The 25,486-nt window shown below is 33.6% G+C and overlaps 1 protein-coding gene and 2 pseudogenes across 1 annotated transcript; 2 read left to right on the forward strand and 1 right to left on the reverse strand.

The window, feature by feature from the left end:
- Positions 1 to 1,049: 1,049 nt before the first annotated feature.
- On the forward strand, positions 1,050 to 14,155 carry LOC105295926 (C-type lectin domain family 4 member A-like). The gene is made up of 5 exons (XM_011365785.2): positions 1,050 to 1,131; positions 2,682 to 2,786; positions 11,455 to 11,606; positions 12,702 to 12,817; positions 13,817 to 14,155. Exons 1-5 carry the CDS (start codon positions 1,050 to 1,052, stop codon positions 13,956 to 13,958), a joined length of 597 nt encoding a protein of 198 aa, XP_011364087.1. The 3' UTR covers positions 13,959 to 14,155.
- Positions 14,156 to 15,208: 1,053 nt separating this feature from the next.
- On the reverse strand, positions 15,209 to 15,327 carry LOC111743617 (annotated as a pseudogene).
- Positions 15,328 to 15,760: 433 nt separating this feature from the next.
- Positions 15,761 to 15,879, forward strand: LOC111743589 (annotated as a pseudogene).
- Positions 15,880 to 25,486: the final 9,607 nt, after the last annotated feature.

The raw sequence follows: 25,486 nt of genomic DNA on the forward strand, positions 1-25,486 counted from the left end.
GTGTGGGTGTGTATGTTATGCAGCAGAGGGAAGAGTTAGGTGGGAGAGATTAAAAGAAAGAGGATCATTAGGGGAGAACTGAATTGGGTGTGAGCTGGGAGCATGTCTGTGGAAAGAGTCCACATGAAGGATTTAATTTTTAGAGTCTTTTTCTTTTGGCCTTTGGGGGCGGAAATCATATCTAGCACTCAGTTTATCTCCTTGTAAATTGTGATTCCATTAAATTATCCTAACTGTTAAAAAATAATATGTACCAGTATAGCTTTTCGTTGTGGTGTTGTGGGGATTAAAAGGACAGAGAAGGGTGAAATAGAGAAGGGTGGCTTACTCCTCTAACATCCGATAGAGAAAGCTGCTCTCAGGAGTTGCTGGCCTTGACTGTAGCAAAAGGAATGGAGATTCATGATGTAGTTACGAAAAGCAGGAAAAAGCCGAGAGCACTGAGGGGCAGCTTCAGAAGGCATATAATGTAAACTTTTACTTCCCCACTATGTTAGAGGATGTCAATTCTTGAGACTGAGAAGCTGACTCGCAAGTTTTTGTCAAAGATCCTCTTAGAGTGTAGTCCCAAAAGGTTTTCTGATCGGCCACAAATGATGGGGAGTATGCAGTATAAGTGAGTACATGCCAAGATTGGTTGGTCTACAAATAATTATGTTTACACGTAGATGCACACAAATATTTAAATTTTACTCTTGCTGATCAGTTCAAATAACAGTTCTCAGAAGAAATTTCTCTAATTGCTTAGTTCCTTTTTCCTTCCCGTTTCTTTACTCTACGTTTTGAGTTCCTTCTTTTATTACCCTTGCTAGCGTATGTTTAAAGGCTATGACTTCCACTATGCTGGTCTTGGAGACGGGGCCTTTGTCTTGAGGTTTTCAGTTTTAATGAGATTCTTTTCATGGCTACTTGCCTATCCGGGGCCTCTGTTCTCATTTAGTTTCACAATCTGAAGTATGACAAGTTACTGTGATGTCTGGTTTTCATTTTAAGACATTTTAAGGAAGAGATGAAAATTATTTTTTGAAGAGAGAAAGTTTCTTCTCAATATGACTTCAGAGATTACTTACGCTGAAGTGAGCTTCAAAAATGAATCCAAGTCTTCAGGCACCAAATCGGAGCCTCCTGAAGGTAAGAAACATTTTCTGGTGGTCAGAGTTAATGATGAGATGAAGGGTGAAGAGAGAATACTGTAAACAAAGTGTAGGTGATAGTTGCTGTTTTTTTGACTGGTTACAGTTTGGAAATACAGGATTCTCAGAAGATTGAGTTGGCTGAAGATAAACATTAAAGGTTGTACAGTTGTACTATAACAAAACTGAGGTGTGAGAAATCCACTACAGTCCTGAGCTAAATAGAGTGCTAATTATGAAGAAAAGTTGTCCTGTGTCTTTGAGGCTCAGAGATACTGCAGTCAAGAAATTGGGTACAAAAACAAAGCCCACTAAATTATCCATAGCCCCTGCAGATTGATGAACTAGTGGGCTTTGTTTCTTGGTCAGTTAGAGGGGAAGAGTTTGGGTGGAGAGTGTTGTGGGTGTATTTGTTAATACTAGACTAAAGTGGAACAAAAGATCATTGCAGATAAAAGACTAGAAAGTCTTATAAAGAAAGTAAGTCCCTTATATCTTAAGGGAAAATTGCTCTGTAATCAGAACATCCCTTGCACACTGTATCTCTGAGACGGATTCAACTAAGCTTGGGATTAGATCAAATAACTTGATATTTCAGATATAGAGCAAAAGAGAGGAAAAAGAAAAGCATGTAGATTATATACGATAAGAAGCTGTGAGAAGGGGGTTGTGATTGCTCATGTTTTCCAAAAAACTTCTGTAGAGATATGGAGAATGCTCAGGCAAAAAATTTTTTCCCCTTAAAAATTGTATATAACTTCTTTATTACATTTTAAAATGTTCTCTGTAGAAAAATTTAAAAACTAGAAGTACATAAAAATTTAAATTTTATTCTTACCATGTAGAGATAACTATTACTTACATGTTATTCTATATTCTTCCAGATATAAATATACATAAATACATATCTATATTTTTTCTAAAAAATGAGATCATAATATACATTACTGAGGAGGGTTTTTCTCCCCTACTTGGCAATATATTATAACTTTGAGAATATTCTCAACCATGAAATGGTGACTAAAACGTTCTGACATTCATTATCTTAAGGATGTGATGAGAGATGATTATAAATATTTACCTGCTATGGCATTATTTAAAGTAATTAAAGTTGGCAACAACCTGAAAGATTACTTAAGTATGTAATTAAGTACTACATAATCACAATAGAGTATCATAGAAGAAAATATGGTGGTATGAATAATGTTCATGATATAACGTATAAGAAAATAATAGGTCAGAAACCAGTATGTTCAATGTATCAGTCATGTAGGAAAATGTGTGTGTATATATACTCTAACAATTGCTGAAAGGATATATACCCAGAATATTAATAATAATTGCCCTCAATGGCAGAAATTTGTGCTTTTACGTGTTTTTCAAAGTTTCTACAATGAACATTATTATTTTCTTCCTATTTTTGTATTATTTCAAATGTTATATCATTAGTAATAGCATGTCATCCAAGAAGAGGAAGAGAAGGAAAAAGAGTAAGTAAAGAATGTATTACTGAGTAAACTAATTTAATTTTTCCTTCAACTCTTAAAGAGAAGACCAGCCCTCAGAGAAGTAACTTCAGTTTTTCCAAGGTACTTTTTCCATTGCTGACACTTCTGCTGCTATTGGCAATCTCATTTTTTATCGCTTTTATCAGTAAGTATCCAAATGAGACTATAAGGAATGTCTGTCTTACCCAAAGAGAGGATATTCATTAGATACTGATATTTAACAATAGGTTTATCCAGAAATCTAGGAAAAAAGTCTACTCTTGGAGGAGTGTGGTGTGTGTGTGTGTGTGTGTGTGTGTGTGTGTGTGTGTGTGTGACATAATTAGTGGGAACTCATTGGAAATGTTCTTTATTTGAATTTAGTTACTTTTCTATAAAAATAATGGAATTCACTCTCTTTATAGAAATTGAAGAGTATATGTGTGTGTATGTGTTTGTGCACAGATACATATTTTGGGATGAGCATGCGAACCAAGAGATGGGAAGAAATATTCCAGGAAGAGTTTCCCCTTGAATTTTTCCCTTAATTATTTCTCTCCTGCCCAAGACTTGTGAGATCTAAACACCAAATTAGTAGATAGGTGGATTTGTGCATGTCTTTAGTTTTAAGAATTTATCAAATTGTTAAAAAGGCATAAAAACTAGTTTACACATGGGTAGATATTCTGTTCATTCATTTGGTCATTCAATAAGCAACGATGGCCATCTACTTTATGTCAGACGCTGTCCCAGACAGAGTCCAGACAGAGCCCTTGATCTCAAGAAGTTCAGAGAATGGTGGTAACTGGTCGCATGAACCAGTGGTTACAGTATTGCACTGTTGTACAGGTAAGAAGCACAAGAGGCTGAGATAGACTTCCTGAAGGAGATGACATCTAAAACTGTGTGTACCAAAAATGACACAGATGTGAGATTGCATAGAAAAATGTGGAGATGAAGGGCGATATAAGTATAAATGACTGAAACATATGGTGCTAAGTGAACTGTGAGAAATGAAGTTGTAAGTGGGAGAAATAAGCAGGGTTTTGATCACAAAGAATGTTGTGTACAATTCTGAAGAGTGCGAATTTTTTCCCTGAAGGTTATTGTATCAGTTATCTTCTAATGTTTAATAAACCAATCTAAAGCTTAGTGGATAAAAACAACAACTACTTATTTAGCTCATGATTTTGTGATTTGACAGTCTGGACTGGGCTCAGCTGGTCCTGGCTGAAACCAAGAGTTAAGGGAGAAGAGAACTAGGGTCAAGTATTACAAAGGTCAAAGAGGAAGAAAACTAAAAAGGAGCCACAGGATATTACTAATGACCATTATAAGGGTGGTTTTACTGGAGTGGTGGAAGCAGAAGCCATTTTCTCTCCATTCTTTTTCCTTCAAAGCTTAGCTTTTGCATGCATTGAAGGAGAATATGGATAAGTCCCTTTACACTCATTATAATGGAATTGTCGTGTCTTCTTTCAACTACTGATCTTTCAACTATTCCTAGCGAAATCTATGGTTTCAAAATCAGTAGTTTTAGGATTACATTGAATATGGGGTGATGGAAAATTTTTTCCATAGTCAGGATCCGTCTACATAATTGGGCATTTGTAGATTTTGTTTCTATAAAGAATGCAAGAAAGTAATAAAGAGCAAAGTCATAACATTACCAGGAAAATGAATGGTCTTATTTTCTTTTTCAGTTTTCTTTCAGAAATATTCTCAGCTTCTTAAAGAAAAAAAGATTTTAAAAGAATTAACTCACAATGCATTGGAATGTAAGAGAGAAAATTTGACCATGGAAGGTAAAATTAATGTGCCTACAATTTATTTATTGACTATACTCTGTAAGTATCCCCCAATCAATATTTCTGAAAAGAATCACAGGTAGATCATACTAAGAAGTTGAGTCTCATGATCATTTTAAGCTTTAAGTGTAAAAATATATAAGATCTAAAGTTCTTATGTGAATATCTTTAATTTGTCTGTGCAAGGTAGTAGTCTTAATTGTGAAAAAGGTTATATTGATTTTGGATTTCTTCAGATTTCACTTCTTTCTGAAATTTTTGTGCACACTTGCTCTTTTTCTCACATAGTTAAAACTTACTCTTTCAAGAGAGATCTAATCCATTTGTGTTTTAAGAAAACACATTTGTTTTAAGAAAACACATGTGCATAAAACATTTCTGGGAGAATACATAAAGTACTCTTACAGAGTTTTACCTGTGGAGTCCAGGGTTGAAGATGTTGGAAGAGAAAGTTTTAGTTTTGTTTGATGAAGATGATGATGATGATGATGATGATGATATAAAATGATTTTAATATGGATGTGAATTATTTAAATTAGAAAAATAGACTATTTTTAAAGTTTTATAGTTATAGCAAAATTGAACAGATAATAGAGTTCCCATATTACTCCCTTCCTCTGTGTACACAATTTCCCCAATTATTAACATCTTATATTAGTAAGATATATTCATTACAGCTGATGAACCAGTAGTGATAAACTATCATTAAAGTTCAGCATTTATTCAGATTTCCTTAGTTTTTTTCCCTCCTCTTTAATTCTTGCGCCTCCCCCCCACCCCGACCTATGGATGTTGTTGTTTTCCCTTAAGAACTGGATCTCTGAAGGCGGGGTGTCCCCTCCCACACACTCATGGGGTGCACCCAGCCCCCCGGGGCCTGGCACACCCAGGGAGTGAACCCGGGACCTTCTGCGTGTAAAGCAGCCATGCTAACCACTACACTGTGGAGCCACCCCAGAGTTCTTACCTAATGTTATTTTATTTGTTCTAGGATTCAAGATACCTCATTACATTTAATTTTCATGTCTTTTTGGACTCTCTTGGCTGTGATAATTTTTTTGAATGTTTTTGTTTTTGATGACTTTGACAGTTTTGAGGAATAATGGCCAAGTATATTATAGGATATCCCTCTATTGGAAATTGTCTGATATTTTTCTAATGATTAGACAGGGGTTATTGGATTTTTAGAGGAAGATCACAGGCATGAAATACCATTTTCATCACCTTATATCAAGGATATATATTACCAACATGATTTTTGACGATTGATGTTGACTTTGATCATCTGGCTGAGGTAGTGTTTGTCAGATTTCTCCATTATAAAGTTATTCCCCCTCCTCTTTTTTCATAATGTACTCTTTGGAGGGAAGTTGCTGTGTGCAGTCTACAGTTAAGTATTAAAGAATTATAACCCCTGTGTTTTAGAGTGGAGTATTATGCTAGTCTGCTTGCACTGCCATTGCAAAATACAGGTATTCCTTGCTTATAGAAAGTTTGCATTATGCCACTTTACTTTTACAAAAGATCTAAATTAGTACCTGTTTTTGCTAACCGAAAGAAATTTGAAGATTTTTGCTTTTACAAAAAAAGTCAAAAAGCAAAAATAGTACTTAGCATTTATTTTACAGTGAGCTGTTATAGAGACAGTGCGCCCCCTGAACAATGAGAGTGGCCCCACCAAGCTTTGAGCTGTGTCTGCGAGCATCTGTGCTTTATCTTGATTTATTTTGTGCATCCGTGAACAACAAGATATATCCTAAGGTATCAGAAAAGCCTAAGAGAGGTTATTTTTTTTGGATCTGGGAATGCTTGAAAACATTTCCATGTAAATTACTGGTAATTGCTTCTTTGCTTTATGCCACTTTGGCTTACAAAAGGTTTCATAGGAACTCTCTACTTTTGGGTAGTAGCGGAAATCTGTATCACAAACTGGATGGCTTAAACAACGGACCTCTCTTCATCAGCACTTGCTGCTTCATCTTGCACTTTTATGTAATAGAGATGCCTTCTTTTCTTAAATTTTATGAACCAACCTTTACTAGCTTTAAACTTTTCTTCTGCAGCTTCCTCACTTCTCTCAGTCTTCATAGAATTTAAGAGAGTTATGGCCTTACTCTGGATTAGGCTTTGGTTTAAGGGAATGTTTTGGCTTGTTTGATCTTCTAACCAGATCACTAAAATTTTCTCCATACCAGCAATAAGGCTATTTTGCTTTTTATTTATGTGCTCACTAGAGTAGCACTTTTTCTTTGCATCGCAGCTTGGCTAACTGTTTGTGGTAAGAGGCCTTGCGTTCAGCCTGTCTTGGCTTTCAAAATGCCTTACTCACTAGGCTTAATTATTTCTAGCTTTTGATTTAAAGTGAGAGATGGGTGACTCTTCCTTTCACTTGAACACTTAGAGGCCATTGTAGAGTTATTCATTGGTCTAATTACAATATTGTACTGTGTCTCAGGGAATAGGGAGGTCTGAGGAGAGGAAGAGAAATGGGGAAATGACCAGTCGGTGGAGCAGTCAGAACACAAACATTTATTTATTAAGTTCACTGTCCTATATGGGCACGGTTCATGGTTTCCTCAAACAATTACGATAGTAACATCAAGGATCACTGATTATAGATCACCATAACATATATAATAATATAATGAAGAAAAAGTTTGAAATACTGTGAGAATTACCAAAATATGACACAGAGACACGAGTGAACAAATGCTGTTGGAAAAATGGCGCCGATAGACTTGCTTAATACAGGATTACCACAAACCTTCACTTTATGAGAAACACGATATTTGCGAAGCCCAATAAAGCAAAGTGCAATAAAACGAGGTATGCATGTACTATATTTATTTTGTTGCTCAAATAGTTCTATCTGTGCCATTGGGAGCTCATTCAGTTGGCTCCTCTGCGCGTTTGGCACACCCCGTCAATGTGTTGTTACGTTTTGTTTTTGAGCGCTTTCTTAATTTCTGGGGCTACAATATGCTCTGAGTTTATATTGTATATTTCCTCTCCCAGTCTTAGAATTATCTATTTCTCTGAGGAGCCATGGCTCCTGTTATTGAAGAATAGTATTAGAAACCAAAATCTGGACTAGGTATGCTCATTGCTGCTGGGGTGCGATTTCTTTTATAACTTCTCAGCTGACAGAACAACAATAACAACAACAACAACAACAACAACAACAACAACATATATATATATGTGTATGTATGTGTGTACTAACTTGTATATGTATGTGTTTGTGTGTATATTTCTATATGTGTAACTACCTGTATCTATAATAAGTTGAACATCAGTTTTTACTGGTGTCTCCAACTCCAAAATCTATTACCACATGCATCATTCTACCCTATTCCCCTTGCTATGTTTAAATCACCACTCCAATAGTGGGAAATCTGGTTCTTTTTAAAAATTTAATTTGGTTATTAGTTTCAAGTATACAGTACATTGGTTAGACATTTATATAGTTTATAAAATAATCCCCCTAATTGCTCTTTCTCTCCTCTGGCTCTCCATATAGCCATTACATTAATGCTAACTGCATTCCCTATGCTGTGCTCCCCATTCCGATGACCATCTATCAACTACTAATTTGTACTTTCTTAACCCTTCACCACTGAGAAATCTGGTTCTACCATCTGCCCAATACATTTTCTTAATTATTCAATTCCAAGTATCACATATAAAACTGTCAAAATTGGAAATTCATACCACTATGGGAAACAACTTCATCAACTAGAATACTACAGTGCTTATGTACAGTTTCTTTTGTCTTTACTCTTACAGACTCCATTTCCAAAGTTACTTAAGTCATCACCTTACCTCCACCCGCTTCTTGTTCCCTACACTTGTAGTACAGTTAGATTTTCTTGTCAAGTCTTAATTCTTTCATGGGATCCCCTGACATGCTAAATAAAGTTTTAAAATTTTCATACAATAAATATTGTGTTGATTTTTGACAAATACATAATGTCATGTATCCATTATTATAGTATCACACAGAGTAGTTTTACCGGTCTAAAAATTTCCTGTTCTCTCTCTGGTCTAAAAATTTCATGTCCCCTCTCCTCCTCTCCAAACTCTTGGTAATCACTGAAATGTTTACTGTCTCTATAGTTTTGCCTTTTCCAGAATGTCTTATCTTTGAAATTATACAGCAGGTAGTCATTTTACACTGGCCTATTTTACTTAGCAATATGCATTTAAGATTCCTCCATGTCCTTCCATGACTTGATAGTTCCTTCAAAAATCACTATTCCTTTGTATGGTGTACCAAAGTTTGTTTATGTATCTGTTGAAGGACATCTTGATTGCTTCCAGTTTTTGATGCTTATAAATAAAGCCGCTATAAACATTTGCATACAGGTTTCAGTGTAGATATAAGTTTTCAATTAAATTGGGTTAATACTTACAAGCATAATTGCTGAATCATATGGTAAGACTATTTTTAGTTTTGTAAGAAATTACCAAACTGTTTTCCAAAGTGGCTATATCATTTGGCATTTCTACTGCCCAGCATTAGCACTTGCTATTGTCAATTTTTTCAGTCATTCTAGTAAGTGTGTAGTGGTATCTCATTGTTGTTTTAATTTGCAATTAATAAATTGCAATGACATATGATGCCAAGCATCTTTCAGTATGCTTATTTACCATCTGCACATCTTCTTTGGTGTGGTGTCTATTTCATTTTTGCCCATTTTTAATTGGATTTTTTGTTTCCTTATTGTTGAGTTTTAAGTGTTCTTTGTATCTTTTAGAGATAAGGCTTTTATTACATATATATTTTACAAATATTTTCTTCTAGTCTGTAGCTTGTCTTTTTATTCTCTTAAGCGTGTTTTTCACATAGCCAAGACTTTTTTATTTTGAGGAGACTGATTGAATTAATTCAGCTGGTTGGATCAATATTTCATGATTGCAGAAGTTTAAGTTTGAGATCAAGACACTAATTTCCAAAGAGACAACACAGATACACAGAGATACAGGCACACACTCATAGATTATGTTTGATTAGTTTTCTCCATATAGACATAGAGATAATATCAGATGACTGAATAAAGGGCATTAGTTACTTCAAACAACGAAACATCTCCACTTCAATGATTCAGATTGGTTACTTAAAAATAATGGTACACATATTTGTGTGCTAATTTATACCTCAGAGTTTTGTTTTTTCACTTAAAGGTACAGAAAATATGTTTGATCAAATTCACTTGTATGCATTTCTTTCCAGTATGAGGTCTACATCACTTGCCTGACTCACATTCAAGCAGGTGTTATCCTCAGGATGACATAACGCCATTTTTCACTCTACTGAATATTTGAGTCCAAACGGTCATAACATCTTAAAGATCTGATGCTTGTTCTATAATTGGCTTTGTCACCCTGAACTAATGAAGGTAAATTATAAAACAATAAATAAATAAGCAGCAATTATCTTAAGGGTGATATAATTACTTCTTGTAATTACCTTAAAGCAAGCTTTTTAGAGGCAACAATATGAATTTGTTTGATGAAATATTCTAGAAAAACAAGAACTCTCATTTTATCTTTTTATAAATTTATGACGTTACATTAATGGAAGGCCCTAGTTATACAAAGCCTGCTATAATGGGATTGTGTCATCCTGGGGATAACTATATAATGATAGCAATAACTCAGTGGAAATATAATGTAGTTCTTTAAATTGCTTGTCTTGCAATGAAACAACATAAAATGCAGTAAGAACTTTGATAAATGTATTTTGTAAATTCTGATCCTGAATTCCAGTTATCCAGTCTGAACAAAGAATTATATTAACAAGGTTTGTATGTAATATATTCACTTTAATGAAAATAGAACAGCTTTTATGGCATTACTTAATTCAGGTGATATGGATCAAGTACTATATTCAGTCTTCTGTCTAGCTCACCAACTGTTGGCTTGCCAACTAGCTCCCCTACACAGAGGGCAAGGAGAGACATATGAAAAAAGCAGACCATTCCAAATTGGTAGGTGGTAATTTTAATGATGTTTCTCTTGGGTGGCTGCAAGAGAAGTAAATCTCTACCCCTACTTGCTAGAATCTTAAGTTTATATAGAGGCTTTAACTAGGTTCAGTCAGTATACCATGCAAATGGACTCAACACTACATAACTATCTCAAGGGTGCCTTGAGGCAGCTTCTATGAAGGAAAAGGAAGTGAAATGCATATTCCAAAGACAAGGAAGTGGGTGAGGAGCCTTTGATTGACTGGCTTTCCCTCGCAGCTCAACAGGCAGTCATATCCTCTTGATGACCTTCTCTAATGAAGCTTCTTACATGTCAGACTGGAAACTGGAAGTCTATTTATTTACATTTTTTTCAGTCTATTTTGTCTCTGTTGTTCCGTTGGGTTATTTCTGTTATTTTGTCTTTCAATTCACTGATTTCTCTGGCCTCTCCACTCTGCTGTTGAGCCCATTCACTGAGATTTTTATTTTGGTTATTATATTTTTCCATTGTAAAATTCCATTTGGTTCTACTTTATATCTTTAATTTGTTTGCTGAGATTTTTTTATGTCTTTGCTGAGGCTTTCTATTTTTTTCACTAGGTTTAAACATATTCGTACTTTCTTGTCGAAGCACTTTTGTCCTGGTTTCTTTAAAATCTTTGTCAGATAATTCTAATATTTCTGTTACCTTGGTATTGGCCTGGATTTATTTTCTTTTATTAGATTAATTCTGAGAACTTGTGGTGTTTGATATGATGAATACTTTTCCATTGAAACCTGATGTTTTGTATTATGTTTTAGGCATCTGGATCTTATTTAAACCTGTTTTAGCTGGCTTTTCCTGACACTACTCTGGCAAGGGAACAGGGGCTCTGCTTTGTTACTTCCTGATGTAGGTAGACTTGACCTTGACACCTGATGGGCGGGACTCATTATCTCTGAGTGAAGATGGGAGTTCTGGTTTCCATATATTCCTCTTCAGTCTTTAATTTTTACACACACTTTGCAAATTACTTGTCTTATATTGCACCTATATGGCCTTCTGTCAATACAGAGAAAGATTGGAGCTGCTGCCCAAATAATTGGAAGTCATTTAGTTTGAACTGCTACTTTATTTCTACTGAATCCAAAAATTGGACTGAGAGTGAGAAGAACTGCTCAGGAATGAAGGCTCATCTGTTGGTGATCAACAGCAAGGATGAGCAGGTATCTTCTCATAGAAAATGGAGTCAGGAATTTCACCTGGATTTTGAATTCTTCTCTTGGCTGGGGAGGAGGTTTTTCATTGTTTTGGGATATTGGTTCTGTGGCAAAAGGCTTTCAATAAAATAGATAAGAAAAGCTACTTAAGCCTTTCCATTTCATACCTTCTCCCTGCTTTTATAAAACTAACTGCCCCAAAATAAATGGGGCTATTTAAAATATAATATGTGGGGTTGAGTGGAAGGATGGAAATAGTTCAGCCTGAAATATCAGTTTATTATTTTAACATGTAAATGTTTTTAAAATTATTAAATATTTAACAGAGAAGGAGTTTTTAAAAAGTCAAATAAAGTTTAATCATAGAGAGTCACAATCAACAATCAGAAATGAAGTAAAAGAATCTCTGAGTTTGTGAAAGAAAAAAATGATTTAATCTGCAAAAGTTTTCTCAATCATAACTTTGAAGAATACCATCTCTTAGTGAAGAAAAGAGGGAAAGCGAGTCTGAGATAAGAATTCATTATGATCATGGAAGGAAATTGCTTCCATATGTATTGAACATTGCTATGATCTTAATATTTGCATCCCCTCCAAATTTATAGGTTGAAATTCTAATTCCCAAAGATTATGATATTAGGGGCCTTCAAGAGATACTTAGGTCATGAGGGTGGAGACTTCATAAATAGATTGGTGTTCTCATAAAAAATACCCCTAAGAGCTACATTGTTCATCCACCATGTGAGGACACAGCTATATGCTGGCTATGAATCAGGAAGGGGAACTTATGCAACGAACCATGCTTGTTCGTTGATCTGGGATTTCAGCCTCCAGAACTGTGAAAAATATATTTCCGTTGTTTATAAGATCCCCCAACTGTGGTAGCTTGTTATAGCAGTCCAACTAGGTTAAGACAAACATCATGCTCATAAGTGATGTCTACAATCCTGCACTGCACAGCCAGAGAAGGCCTAAGACTCCTGGGCAGGGTTCCCGTGCCCATCCTCTCCTTTTCTTCTCTTCTCCCTAAGTCATGAAGAACTCAGTTCAATCTGAAGGCTATACTCTAAAGGCTATAACTGCTTTCTTTTCTTCCCTCAGGATTTTATCAGTAAGGAACTGGATAAAAAGGCTGCTTATTATATGGGGCTATCAGATCCAGAGGGGACAAGAGACTGGCAATGGGTCGATCAGACACCATACAACAAAAGTGCCACGTGAGTAGAGAATTAGATAAAGGAATTCTGAGTTTTGGATCATCAGGCGATTCAGAATGTCCCAACTATTAGGTATTAAAATAAAATAGCTCACTCTTCTTTTGACTCTTAAGCACTAGGTTAAATAATTTTATTTATTATCTCATTTAATTGTCACAAGAACTCTATGAGGCACACAATGTTTTTCTCAATGTAGAGCTGAGGAAATGGAGTTTAGAGAGTTTAAGTAACTCAATAAATGTTATCTAATGACAGTGGTCCTGAAACCCGGGTCTATTTGACACCAAAGTCTGTGCTTTAAATCATTACATTTATATCTCTAAATATAACAAATATTCATGTCAGTTAAGATAATAACCAATTTTTAATATATTATATCTCTCATAAAGCAAATAAACTAAATTCTGATACTTTTATATCATACTTACTTATATATGTCTTTTAAAATTCAAATACTTTAGAATATTTTGATCCTTATATCATCTGTGTGAAATATATAGGGATTTTACTCTATTTTTAATTTTTTAGATATGTAAATGAGGGAAGTTAAATTACTTGTCTAAGCTAATAGGAATAGTAGCACATTTAGAGATTTTAACTTCTTCCTTAGACTCAAAAGCAAAACATAAAACAAAAACAAAAAACTACATTGATACTTGGAATCAGAGTGAAACCTTTTCATCATTTAAGGGAGCCTATAAACTGACATTTTTCAAGGAACAGGGCATACAGATGACAAATGGAAAGGGAGCCTCTAGGATATCTTCTGGGAAAGTGTTTAATGCAATAAGATGACACAATGCTGGGTGATGTAGGCACAGTTTTCAAGGGAAGGCCAGAGACACAGATGGAGAAAAAAACTTCATGAGAAGTGGGGGAGAATGATTTGGGCATATCTGCCTTGACTTCCACACAGTTCAACCCCAGCCTTCTTCCTCGCTCTTTCTAATCCTTCTCACTGTTTGAAGACACATCCTCATCTCTTTTCTCCCCTTTCAGATTCTGGCACCAAGGTGAACCCAGTAGTCCTGATGAGCGTTGTGTTATCTTGAATGCTCGATCAACAAAATGGGGCTGGAATGATGTCCCTTGTGAACCCGTTCAAAGGTCAATTTGCAAGATGATGAAGATCTTTATATGAATGGAACATTCTCCATGAACTTATGGTTGAATTGGTATCCACCATTAAAGAGATAGCTAATTTGTTTTCTAAAATTCATGTGTAAGTCTTGTATAAGTGATAGAAGTTTTCAGTAGCCTGTCACCTATTCCACTTAAGATAAAACCAGCATATGTCCATTCATTTATTCATTCACAAAATAAACATTTATTGAGCATTTTCCATGTGCAGACACTAGACTGGATAGCCTATTGGCAGACAAATGGAGGGAGTATGAGCCTTCTCTCCCAATTTTTGTCTAATTGCTAAGAAGTTATATACTGATATAATGATTTGATTTGATTATAATTGCTAAGAAGTTAGATACTGATATAATGATTTCATCTCTCTGGATTTTCCTTTTTATGGGTTGGTCAGAAGCAAAATAACATCAACCATTACATTCCATTTCTCTCAGATTTATTATTTTCACTGAAAGCATGTTATGTGACAGTTGGAATATAATATACATGAATTGGAAGATAGTTCCAGCTTCAGCACAATAGGTTCTTGGGCTTCTTAACATTCTCTGTTTGGTTTTGGACTGTCATTTAACATCAGACTACAGGCACAGGATAATCAGAGATTGAGCATTGGATATTTAGAATTAAAGAATTATTATTTAGCATTAAAATTAGAAATTATTACTGGTGTGAAAAATAATATAAACAAAGCCACTTTTAAATGGAGTTAGAGCCAGCCTTGCACATCTGACTCCTCAAATCTTTGGAATGTTAAAACTAGGCCAAATAATCTTTGGACTGGGCACAAAGCAGCATTGTATCTCACACAACTGTTTGCAAAGATAACAAGAAAAGCTGATGTTATGACTACCTGATTGAAAATTAAAGACATTCTTTAGAATTAGCATTGCTGTGTTAATCTATCTACATCTATAGAAAGCCCTTTCTTCTATTCATGTAATTGTTCCCCTTACCTTTCTCAGAAATAACCCTCACCTTCAACTCCTAGTTGGGATACTATTTAGGTTTCTGTCTGAATCAATGCTTCCAGAATAGCTTTTGGGTCTCAAATAAATGCTTGTTGCTTCTCACTTTGGCCTTTTACTTGGCCTTTTATTTTCATGTTAACACTGGTAACTTAACATAGATTTATATTCATCAGGTATTCTGATAATTTTTTCTTTTTTTTTTAGGCGAGACAACCCTTGGTTGACCTCACAGATTGCAAAGAGCTTTTCAGTTTACAATCCCTTATTTTTTTATTTTTTATGCCTACAGCACCTGGTCTTCTTAGGTGATCTCCTATGCAAGCACTAACCAGGCCCGACCCTGCTTAGTTTCCAAGATCAGATGGGATCGCACTTGTTCCGGGCAGCATGGCCATAGACCTGATACGTTTTTTATTTTGCTTAGTTTTATGGTTTCTATGTGTGGATTGCCACTCAAAATGGCCCCTTGTGCATTTGTATTCTCCTTTTTATTAAAGTTCTTACAGATCAACAGATCGTTTTCTTTCTACAAGGCCTGTAATTCATTGCTTTAGTATAGTAGTTAGTTATAACTGATCATGATAAAGCTAATTCTCATCATGGCTATCCCAATATGACCTGAGATTATACTCTGGTTTAATTTCTTTCTCTCTTTCTCTCTTTCTCTTACTCTCTTTCTCTCTTTCTCTCTTCCTTCCTTCCTTCCTTCCTTCCTTCCTTCCTTCCTTCCTTCCTTCCTTCCTTCCTTCCTTCCTTTCTCTCTCTCTTCTTCCTTTTTTTTTTTGCACAGAATGTTTTTTTTATGTTAAACTCTTCATATTAAAATAAAAATGACTATGACGATGCCACCCTGAACAAGCCCAATCCCATCTGATCTCGGAAGCTAAGCAGGGTAGGGCCTGGTTAGTATTTGCATGGGAGACTACCTAGGAAGACCAGGTGCTGTAGGCATAAAAAATAAGAATAAAAAATAAGGGATTGTAAGCTGACAAGTTGATCTGTGAAGTTAACCAAGGGTTGCCTAGCCTAAAAAAATAAAATAATAAAATAAAGTAAAATAACATAAAATAAAAATGAATCAAAGACAGTAATTGTCTTTTCAGGAAAAAAAAATCTCAATGCTCACTGACATTAGTTAATACCATCAGTAAGAGTCTATCATATCATTAAGTGTTATCCCCTCGTATGAATGAGAAAAGACAGTCTTATCATCTTTATAATTGATCATTTTATATTATAGCCAGGACAACAATAATTATATTATTCTAGTCTCAATTTTTTTTCTGGTTCACATAATTGTAGTCAACTGATTTTCATATTGAAGAGGTGTTGTTGGTTATGTCAAGTAAATTATTAGAGCAAGCACTTTAAAAAAGCTCTAATCAAAATTTTAAAGTGTAGCTCCATTCTTGTGAGATTATAAGAGTTTCTATATTAGTCTTTGCATACTGCATGAAGGATTTGTATTCTTTAGTATTCATGCATGGATAGGGAAAGTCACGATGTATATTTATAAAATCAGGCCACCATGTACCCTGATCTTCTTGATACAACTGAGTAATTACATTTACCACTCATTTCCTAACTATATCTAAAGTTGAATTATTTTTATATGGGTCTTATCTTATCCATTGTTTAGAGAATTTATAATTTATTTCCTAGAAAGCAACTTACATCACAATTCTGAGGAAACTTTATTTACAATGAGATTTTCCTGTTATTATTTCAATCGTATGGGGATAGAATGTAGGGCGGGCAAAAAGAACCACTTTACTAAATGCCTTTGCTTGTCAGAATAGAAGGTGTGCTTATACTGGAGTGAAATGGAGATGGTGATATTGATTAGTACTGGAATTTTTCTCCTCCTTCCACATTACATTTATGAATGTGGTTCAGAGCCTATTTTTAAAATTTTTCACTAGAGCATAATTAAATCAAAATTGTGTGTAATAGATTTTATGTAAGATTTGTGTTTATAGAGTGACATTTAAGTGAAGCAGCATCTGGCTGGATTCCAATCAATGGATAGAATTGTGAAAAATAAAATGGTGGTTTTAAGATACTAAGTTTTGGGGTAGCTTATTATTCAGCAATATACAACTGAGACACCTTCAAATTGTATCACAGTTTTGAACCAAAATTCTGCAAAATAATGAAACATAGTAAATCACACTGTTGTCTCTGAAAAGATTAGTAACAATTTAGAAATCAGAGCAGAATAATTTTACCATTACTGAACAAAATGCAAAGTAAAAGTGTTCATCTTTTAATATCATTTAATTCCTATTCTTGTAGAGTGGTCATATTATACACATGTGGTTCTTAAATAAAAAATGTTTAATATAATATAATTGAAGTTTTTATCTACTATTAAGGATGTGCAATCAAAAATTGTTTTGAGATCATTCTTCTAGGAGATAGATCTTAAAATGCTTGTCTAATGTCTAGGCAAATGTTCTCTCTAAGGTAAAAGAAAAAGACAAGCTACATACAGAACTATTTGAAAAAAATGTGTTTATGTGTCAGTTTATTTGGCAGACATATTTAAGTCCATAAATAAAATACATAGAATGTTTGGCTCTATATTCATCTCTATAGTTGTTATTGAAAACAAATAAACATATAAACAAGTAAACCTACCAATGCTTTAAGCTCTTTTGGTCAAATTGCCACTTAGTAAATGGAAGAGGAAGCAGAAAATCTGCGGAATGTCCGGTACTAGGGAGAACACTTTTGCCTATTGGAATTGAAATGATCGACCCGGATGATTTCTCTGAGGTGGGAATCTCCTAACACCTGACAACTCTCAGGGCCCATTCAATGTTAATTTTCTTTAGATGATCTTAAAACGGAAACATGGATTAGTAGTTTCATCTTTGCCAGTATGGAAATTATCAACGCTGTACACTTTGTCAAAGATAAATTTAATGATTCAAGGATGGAAGCAATAATGTGACAATTCAACTGTATTAAACCAAATGTCCAGTATAAAGGTTTTTGTTTTGTTTTGTTTCCAGTATAGGTGTTTGATTAACCGTATCTTCTCCACAATGAAATGCTCGGTGTCAGGTAAACTTGTTACAAATGTGATTTTATAATAAAGAACAAGTGTTTGAGACTTTGGCACATATTGTTGGTCTATTTATTCCTTCTTCCTTACAATCAAGCTTAAGTGTTGTTTAGAGAATCACTTTCCTTCATGCATATAGGATGCTAACCTCATATTCAGCTTTGTGGATACTAATTAAACCAAGGTGATCAAAACTATCACCCCAGTGGTTTGTTTAGGAATAGGTACAAACTACAAATCATTCCAATGAACTGCCTTGCCTTGTTTTCAGAGGGAGCTTATGCCCTTCTCCCAAATAATATGTTTGCTATAGATGGTTATTCTATGACCATGATGAAAACTAGCCTTAGGATGACAGGAACACTGTGGATTGTAGAGTAGAATGATGGAAAGACCTGTTTCCTTAAGGGTAGATGTACCACACTTTATCTAGTCATCTATTGAAGAACATTTTGGTTGTTTCAAATACCTAGGAGCGTGATTGCTGGATTATATACTAAAACTGTGTTTAACTTTGTAAAAAACCACCAAACTGTCTTCTAAAGTGGCTATATTGTTTTTCATTCCGATTAACAATGAATGAGATATACTATTGCTCCACATCTTCACCAATATTTGATATTGTCAGTGATCTTAGATTTTAGCTATTCTAATAAGTGTTTAGTATGATATCTTGTTTTAATTTGCAATTCCCTAGTGACAAGTAATAGTGAGTATCTTTTTATGTGCTTATTTGCCATCTATATATCTTCCTTGGTGAGGTATCTGTTCAGATCTTTTGCTCATTTTTGAATTGAGTTGTTAGTTTGCTTATTGTTGGGTTTTAAAAGTTCTTTGTATATTTTGGGTACAAGTTCTTTATCAGATATGTGTTTTGCAAATACTTTCTCCCAGTCTGTAGCTTGTATTTTTATTATTTTTAACTGCACCTTTCACAAAGCAGAAGTTTTTGATTTTAATGAATTCAAACTTATCAAATTTTTTTCATGTATACTTCTGATGTTGTGTCTAAAACTCATTGCCAAACCCAAGGCCACCTAGATTTCTATCCCATGTTATAGTCAAGAAGTTTTATAGTTTTGTTTATACTTTTAGGTCTATATTTCATTTCGAGTTGATTTTTGTGAAGGTATAAGGTATATATGTAGATTCATTTTCACATGTGGATGCCTAGTTGTTCTAAGATCATTTGTTAAAAAAGACTACCCTTTCTCCATTGGATTGTCTTTTATCAGAGATCAGTTGACTGTATTTGTGTGTGTGTGTCTATTCCAGGTTCTCTATTCTGTTCTCTGGATTTACTTGTCTCTTCTTTCACCAATAACACACTGTCTTGATTATTATAACTTTATAGTAAGACTTAAAATCAAGTAGTGTCAGTCTTCTAACTTTGTACTTCTTCAATATTATGTTAGCTATTCTGGATCTTTTGCTTCATGATATAAACTTTGGAATCAATGTCGATATCCACAAAGTAGCTTGCTGGTGTTTCAAATCTATAGATCAAGTTGGTAAAAACTGGTATCTTAACAATATTGAGTTTTCCTATTCATGAACATGAAATATCTTTCCATTTATTAAGATCTTTGGTTCCTTTCTTCAGAGTTCTGTAGTTTTCCTCATATAGATCTTGTACATATTTGGTTTAATTTATACCTATTGTCTCTTTTTTTTATGCTAATGTAAATGGTGTTTTAAGTTTCAAATTCCAATTACTCATTGCTAGTTTATATGAAAGCAATTGACTTTTATATATCAATCCTGTATCCTTCCACCTTGCTACTTATCAGCTCCAGGAGTTTATTTTGTTGATTTTTTGTTTTGTTTTTTTTTTTCTACATAGACAATTATGTCATCTATCAACAAAAACAGTTTTATTTCTTCGTTCTCAATGCATATATTTTTTATTTTATTTTATTTTTGCATTAGCTTGGACTTTGTGTAAGATATTGACTAGGAGTGATAAGAGAGGAATATTTTACCTCGTTTTCAGTCTCTAGGGGAAAACATTCAATCTCTTATCATTAAGTATGATGTTATTGGTCTGTTTTGTAAATTTCTTCAAGTTGCAAGTTTACTCTGTTCTCAGTGTGCTGAGAATTTTTATCGTGAATGTCTGTTGCATTTTTCAAATGCCATTTTTGCATCTTTGATATGATTATATGATTTTTCTTTAGCCTATTGATGTGATAGAATACATTAATTGATTTTCAAATGTTAGACCAGCCTTGCATACTTGAAATAAGTTCTACTTGGCTGTGTGGTATAGGATTCTTTTTATACATTGTTGGATTCAATTTTCTAATACTTTGTTGTAGATTTTTACACCTATATGTGTGAGAGATATTGTTCTGTAGTTTCCCTTTTGTGTAATGTGTTTGGTGCTGGTATGAGAGTACTGCTGGCTTCATAGTATGAATTAGGATGTGTTTCTTCTGCTTTTATTTTCTGGAAGAGATTGTAGAGAAGTTATACCATTTCTTCTTTAAAAGTTTGGTAGCATTCACCAGTTGAACCACCTGGGCTTGGTGCTGCTTTGAAAAGTTATTAATTATTGATTCAATTTCTTTAATAGATACAAACCTATTCAGATGATCTATTTCTCTTTGCATGAGTTTTGGTAAATTGTGTCTTTAAGATGTTGGTTCATTTTATGTAAGTAATCACATTTGTGGACATAGAGTTGTTCATAATATTCTTTTTATAACTTCTCTTTTACTTCTGACATTAGTAACTTCTGTCTTCTCTCCTTTCTTCTTGGTTACCCAGGCTTGGGAGTTATTTATTCTTTATATTTTCAAAGAAAAAACATTTGCTTTCATTGATTTTCTCTGTTGTTTTCCTGTTTTTAATTTTATTGATGTCTGTTTTCATTTTTATTGTGCTTTTTCTTCTGCTTACTTTGGATTTAATTTATTCTTCTTTTATAAATCCCTAAAGTGGAAGCTTAGATTACTGATTTTAGGGTTTTTTAATTCTAATATATGTATTCAATATTATAAAATTTTCTCTAAGCACTCTTTTTACTGGATCCCATAAATTATTATAATTGTATTTTTATTTAGTTAAAAATTTTTAAATGAGGGAATTTTTCCTTCACCTATCTGTTATTTAGAAGTGTGTTGTTTAATCTCCAAGTATTTTAAGATCTTCCAGCTATCTTTCTCTTATTGGTTTTTAGTTTAATACCACTGTGGTCTGAGAACAGACATTGTAAGATTTTTTTTTTTATTTTTAATGTGTTCTTTATGGCTCAGAATGTGGCCTATCTTGGTGATGTTCCACGTGAATTTGAGAAGAACGTGTATTTTTTTGTTTAGGATGAAGTATTCTATAGATGTCAATTAGATCTAGTTGATTGATGGCACTGAACAATTAATTATATCCTTATTTCAGTCTTATGTATCTGTCAGTATTGAGAGATGAATGTTGATTTGTCTAACTATAACAAAATGAATTTCTCCTTGCATTTCTGTCAATTTTTGCTTTATGTATTTTAATATTCTAGTGTTAGATGCATACACATTAAAGATTGTTATGGCTTCTTGGAGAATTGACCCCTTTATCATTATGTACTGTTTATCTTTATCCCTAATAATTTTCCTTGCTCTAAAGTATGCTTTGTGTGATATTATCATAGCTATATAGCTTTATGTACAAATATAATATTTAGTTAATTATTATAGCCTTTAAAAACTATATTAATTTTTAGAGCATTTTAAAGTTTACAAAATAATTGAGAAAGAGTTACAGATTTCCTATATTCCCATATCCCCACACAGGTATAGTCTCTCCCTTTATCAACTTTACTCACCAGAATGGTCCATTTTTCATGAAGGATAAATCTATATTAACCCATCATAATCACCCAAAGTCCATAGTTTATGTTAGGGTTCACTCTAGGTGTACATTCAATGGTCTTGGACAAATGTATAATGATACATCCATCATCTTAAGATAATACAGAGTATTTTCACTGCTCTTAAATACCTCTGTGCTCTCCTATTTATCTTTCTTTATCTTACCCTAGCAGCCATTGATCTTTTTATTGTCTCCATAATTTTGACTTTTTCAGAATGTCATGTAGTTGAAATCATACAGTATGTAGCATTTTCAGATTGGTTTCTTTCCCTTAGTAATATGAATTTCAGGTTCTTTCATGTCTTTTTGTGGCTTGAAAGCTCATTTTTATTTTACTTTTATTTCTTTTATTCTGTATTTATCTACTAGGTTCACTTTATATAATGTGTAGTTTAATTCCGATGTTCCCGTATTGATGATCTGTTTGGATGATGTATCCATTGTTGCAAGTGAGGTATTAAAGTTCCCTACTACTATGGTACTGCTGCCTGTTTCTCTCTTCTGTTAACATTTGCTTTACATATTTAGTTGCACAAATCTGGGGGTATATATATTTATAATCATGATATCTTCTTGATGTACTGATCTTTTTATCATAATATAATTACTTTTATTTCTTGTGATAGTTTCTGACTTAAATTTTTTTTGTCTGATATAAAAATATCCACTTCTGTACTGTTTGGGTTACTATTTGCAGAGTATATTTTTCCTCATCCCTTTACTTCCAACCTATGTTGTCCTTAAGATAAAGTCAATCTTTGTAGGTGGCATGTAGTTAGATCAGGTTTATTAGTTTTGTTTTGTGTTTTCTGTCAAATTAGCCTCTCAAATTAGTCTTTCGATTTGGGAATTTAATCTATTCACATTTAAAGTAAATATTCATAGGTGAATATTTATTATTGCCAATTTGGGAAATGTTTTCTGTTTTGTAGTTCTTTTGTTCCTTTTTTTTTGCTTTCCTGTCTTTTTGTGTGTGTGTGATTTCATGATTTTTTGGTGGTGGTATCATTTGATTACTTTCTTGTTATATTTTGTGTATCCAGTATGAGATTTTTATTTGTGTTTACCATGAGGCTTATATGAAACAATTTATTGTTTTAGCAATCTATTTTGAGCTAATAACAACCTAACTTGGCTAATAAAATCTACACTTTTACTTCTCTCCCTCCCACACTTTATGTTATGGTATCACAATTTTGATCAAAATAATTATTTATTTTTTGTCAATACAATATGGTACTAATTTATTTATTTTTAAGAAAGGACTTTAATATTACAAAAAATATTAGAGACTTTTTGCAAAAATAGTTTGCACTCTTTATGTCAAGTAAATTAATTTTCAATAAAAATATCATGTATAATTTTTATGTCACTGTATTTAAGAAAAAAATCTGTTAATTGATCTGAGGCTTTTATCAGAATCTCAAATTGGTCAGTGGTCTAGAAAAGTTTGTCATTATTTATCTGGGTTGTTATCAACTTCCCAAAAACTTAACTTTACTATCATAGTCCTCTGGTAAAGAATAAGGAAAGAAAAATTATTTAAGGTTACACAAATAAACTGTTTCATTTCTAGTAATGGTGAACTATTTTATTATAGACCAACACTTGAACTCAGTAAAACTAGAAGGACAAAGTTGATTCCAAAGCATTGGAGACTATGTGGCACTGAGTACTTTAGGTGTGTGATGCTACAACACAACCATCATGGATTCATGAGCAATGATCAGTTACTCTTCCTCATTTCAATTTCTTGGGATTAGGTAATCCTCAGAATCTTGATGTAATCCCAGAACAGAGAATAGTCCCAAGAATGACTTATAGGGAATTTCTTATCAGCCACTAAGAAGAGGAAATAACAATAATCTGATAAATTGAAAATAATGAGATGCTCCATATCTTGTACATCTGAACCTATAGACCAAGAATATTTTATGCACATCTATGTGGATGAAATATGTAAATCCAAATATCTCTTAAAGGCAGTGATTGCCACCACCTATTGATTTGATTGCCTAAATTCTTTATTATCTAAATTCTTAAACAAAAAAATCATATTGGGTCTACTTAGTTTAATCATGGACACTAATTTTCAAAAGGGTGACCTAATGCTGCTTCCTTGGAAAGTGATTTGGTTGAAACTGCTGGTTCGCCAATCCTTTAAAAGAAGTCAAGCCAAAACAGAACAATAAATATCCACTTTGACTCTAATAGCATATGATTTTATCTTCATCCCATATTAGTTATTATCCTCTCCATCGCTAGGTTTTGCATTACGCCCTGGTCAGACTCAAATACCCTACATTTTTTGCACATCTCACTTGAACCTATCCACAGTTCAGCTTTTGCTCTGATTTGCCATTCTCCCCATCAATTTTTGTTTTGTTTTATATCATTTTTTATTCTGGTGCATTGCTCCTTTCTGACTTTGCTACTACCATTCAAAGGCCACTAGTAATCTAGAAATGCGTATAGAACAAAGGTATGAAAATAAGTGAAGAGAATGGAGCACAGGGTTGCCAATGGTCAAGAACAGAACATGATTAGGACAGCACATATTGGAGATGGACAAAGAAGCAAAGAGGTCTTTAAATTGCTTTCCTTGTGTATCGCTAAGGAGTAGGTTTTCTTTTCTTAGATCAACAAATTACTCAGTCATTTGATTGTGTTTCTTCATCTCTGACGGAAACTGGAAACAGATTGTCATATAACTACTTCCCTTTCTCCCCTTATGAATGACAACTCAAACCAACTGGGGATAATTTCATGGGTTTTCAATCCTGTCTAGATATTTATTTCATTACTTGCTATGAGTATTTAAAAAGCCTGTTGAGTTCAATACTCTATATCCATATATCCATGGTAGTTTTTTTCTTGTATTTAGGACTGCTCACTTGAGTAGTGGAGATATTTTTGATGTTAATAGAGAGCTGGGTCTATATTCTAGAGACTTCATGTTAAGAAGGATCTTTGAGCCCTTGAGTAATGATAAGGAATTCATGAAGCCTGACTATGATGTTATACCACTTCAAGCTTTCCCTTACCTAATCAAGAAAATTAAAAAATATTACCAACCTCTGTTCAATATTGGTATTGATGCAATAAGAAAGTTTAATTACTTTTTCAGATAAATTCCAGAATCTTCCATTTTGGAATCACATTCTTGAACAATGTTCGTGTGTCTTTACGTAATTTACTATATTAACAACTTATCTAAGCCATATCTATTCAATCAGACTTTTGTTCACTTCCTAGGACACTATTCACCACATGGATTAAGTCTTAAATCCAATGTAAAGTCAGCTAGGGAGCACTTAAATTAATTAAGACACACAAATAAATTTCTTTTAGGGCATATAAAATATTCTATTTTGCATGCCAGAATGAATGGGAATCAGAGAAATAGAGATTTCATGCCAGAAACCGAACAAATGATCTGAACATTTTTGTCAAATTTTTCATGAAGTTTTGGCTGTGTTTCTCAATTTCCTCTTTTTTTTTTTCCTGATACTTTTAAATCACTGGAAACTTTAGGCAAAACCACAACTTCTTTTTTTTGAGGTACACTTTATAGTGGAAGTCTCTTAACCTCATCAGAGTGCTCAGCTGTTTGTCTCTGGTCTCTGA

Source organism: Pteropus vampyrus, unplaced genomic scaffold, assembly GCF_000151845.1.
Source record: "Pteropus vampyrus isolate Shadow unplaced genomic scaffold, Pvam_2.0 Scaffold116, whole genome shotgun sequence".
NCBI classification, from domain to species: domain Eukaryota; kingdom Metazoa; phylum Chordata; class Mammalia; order Chiroptera; family Pteropodidae; genus Pteropus; species Pteropus vampyrus.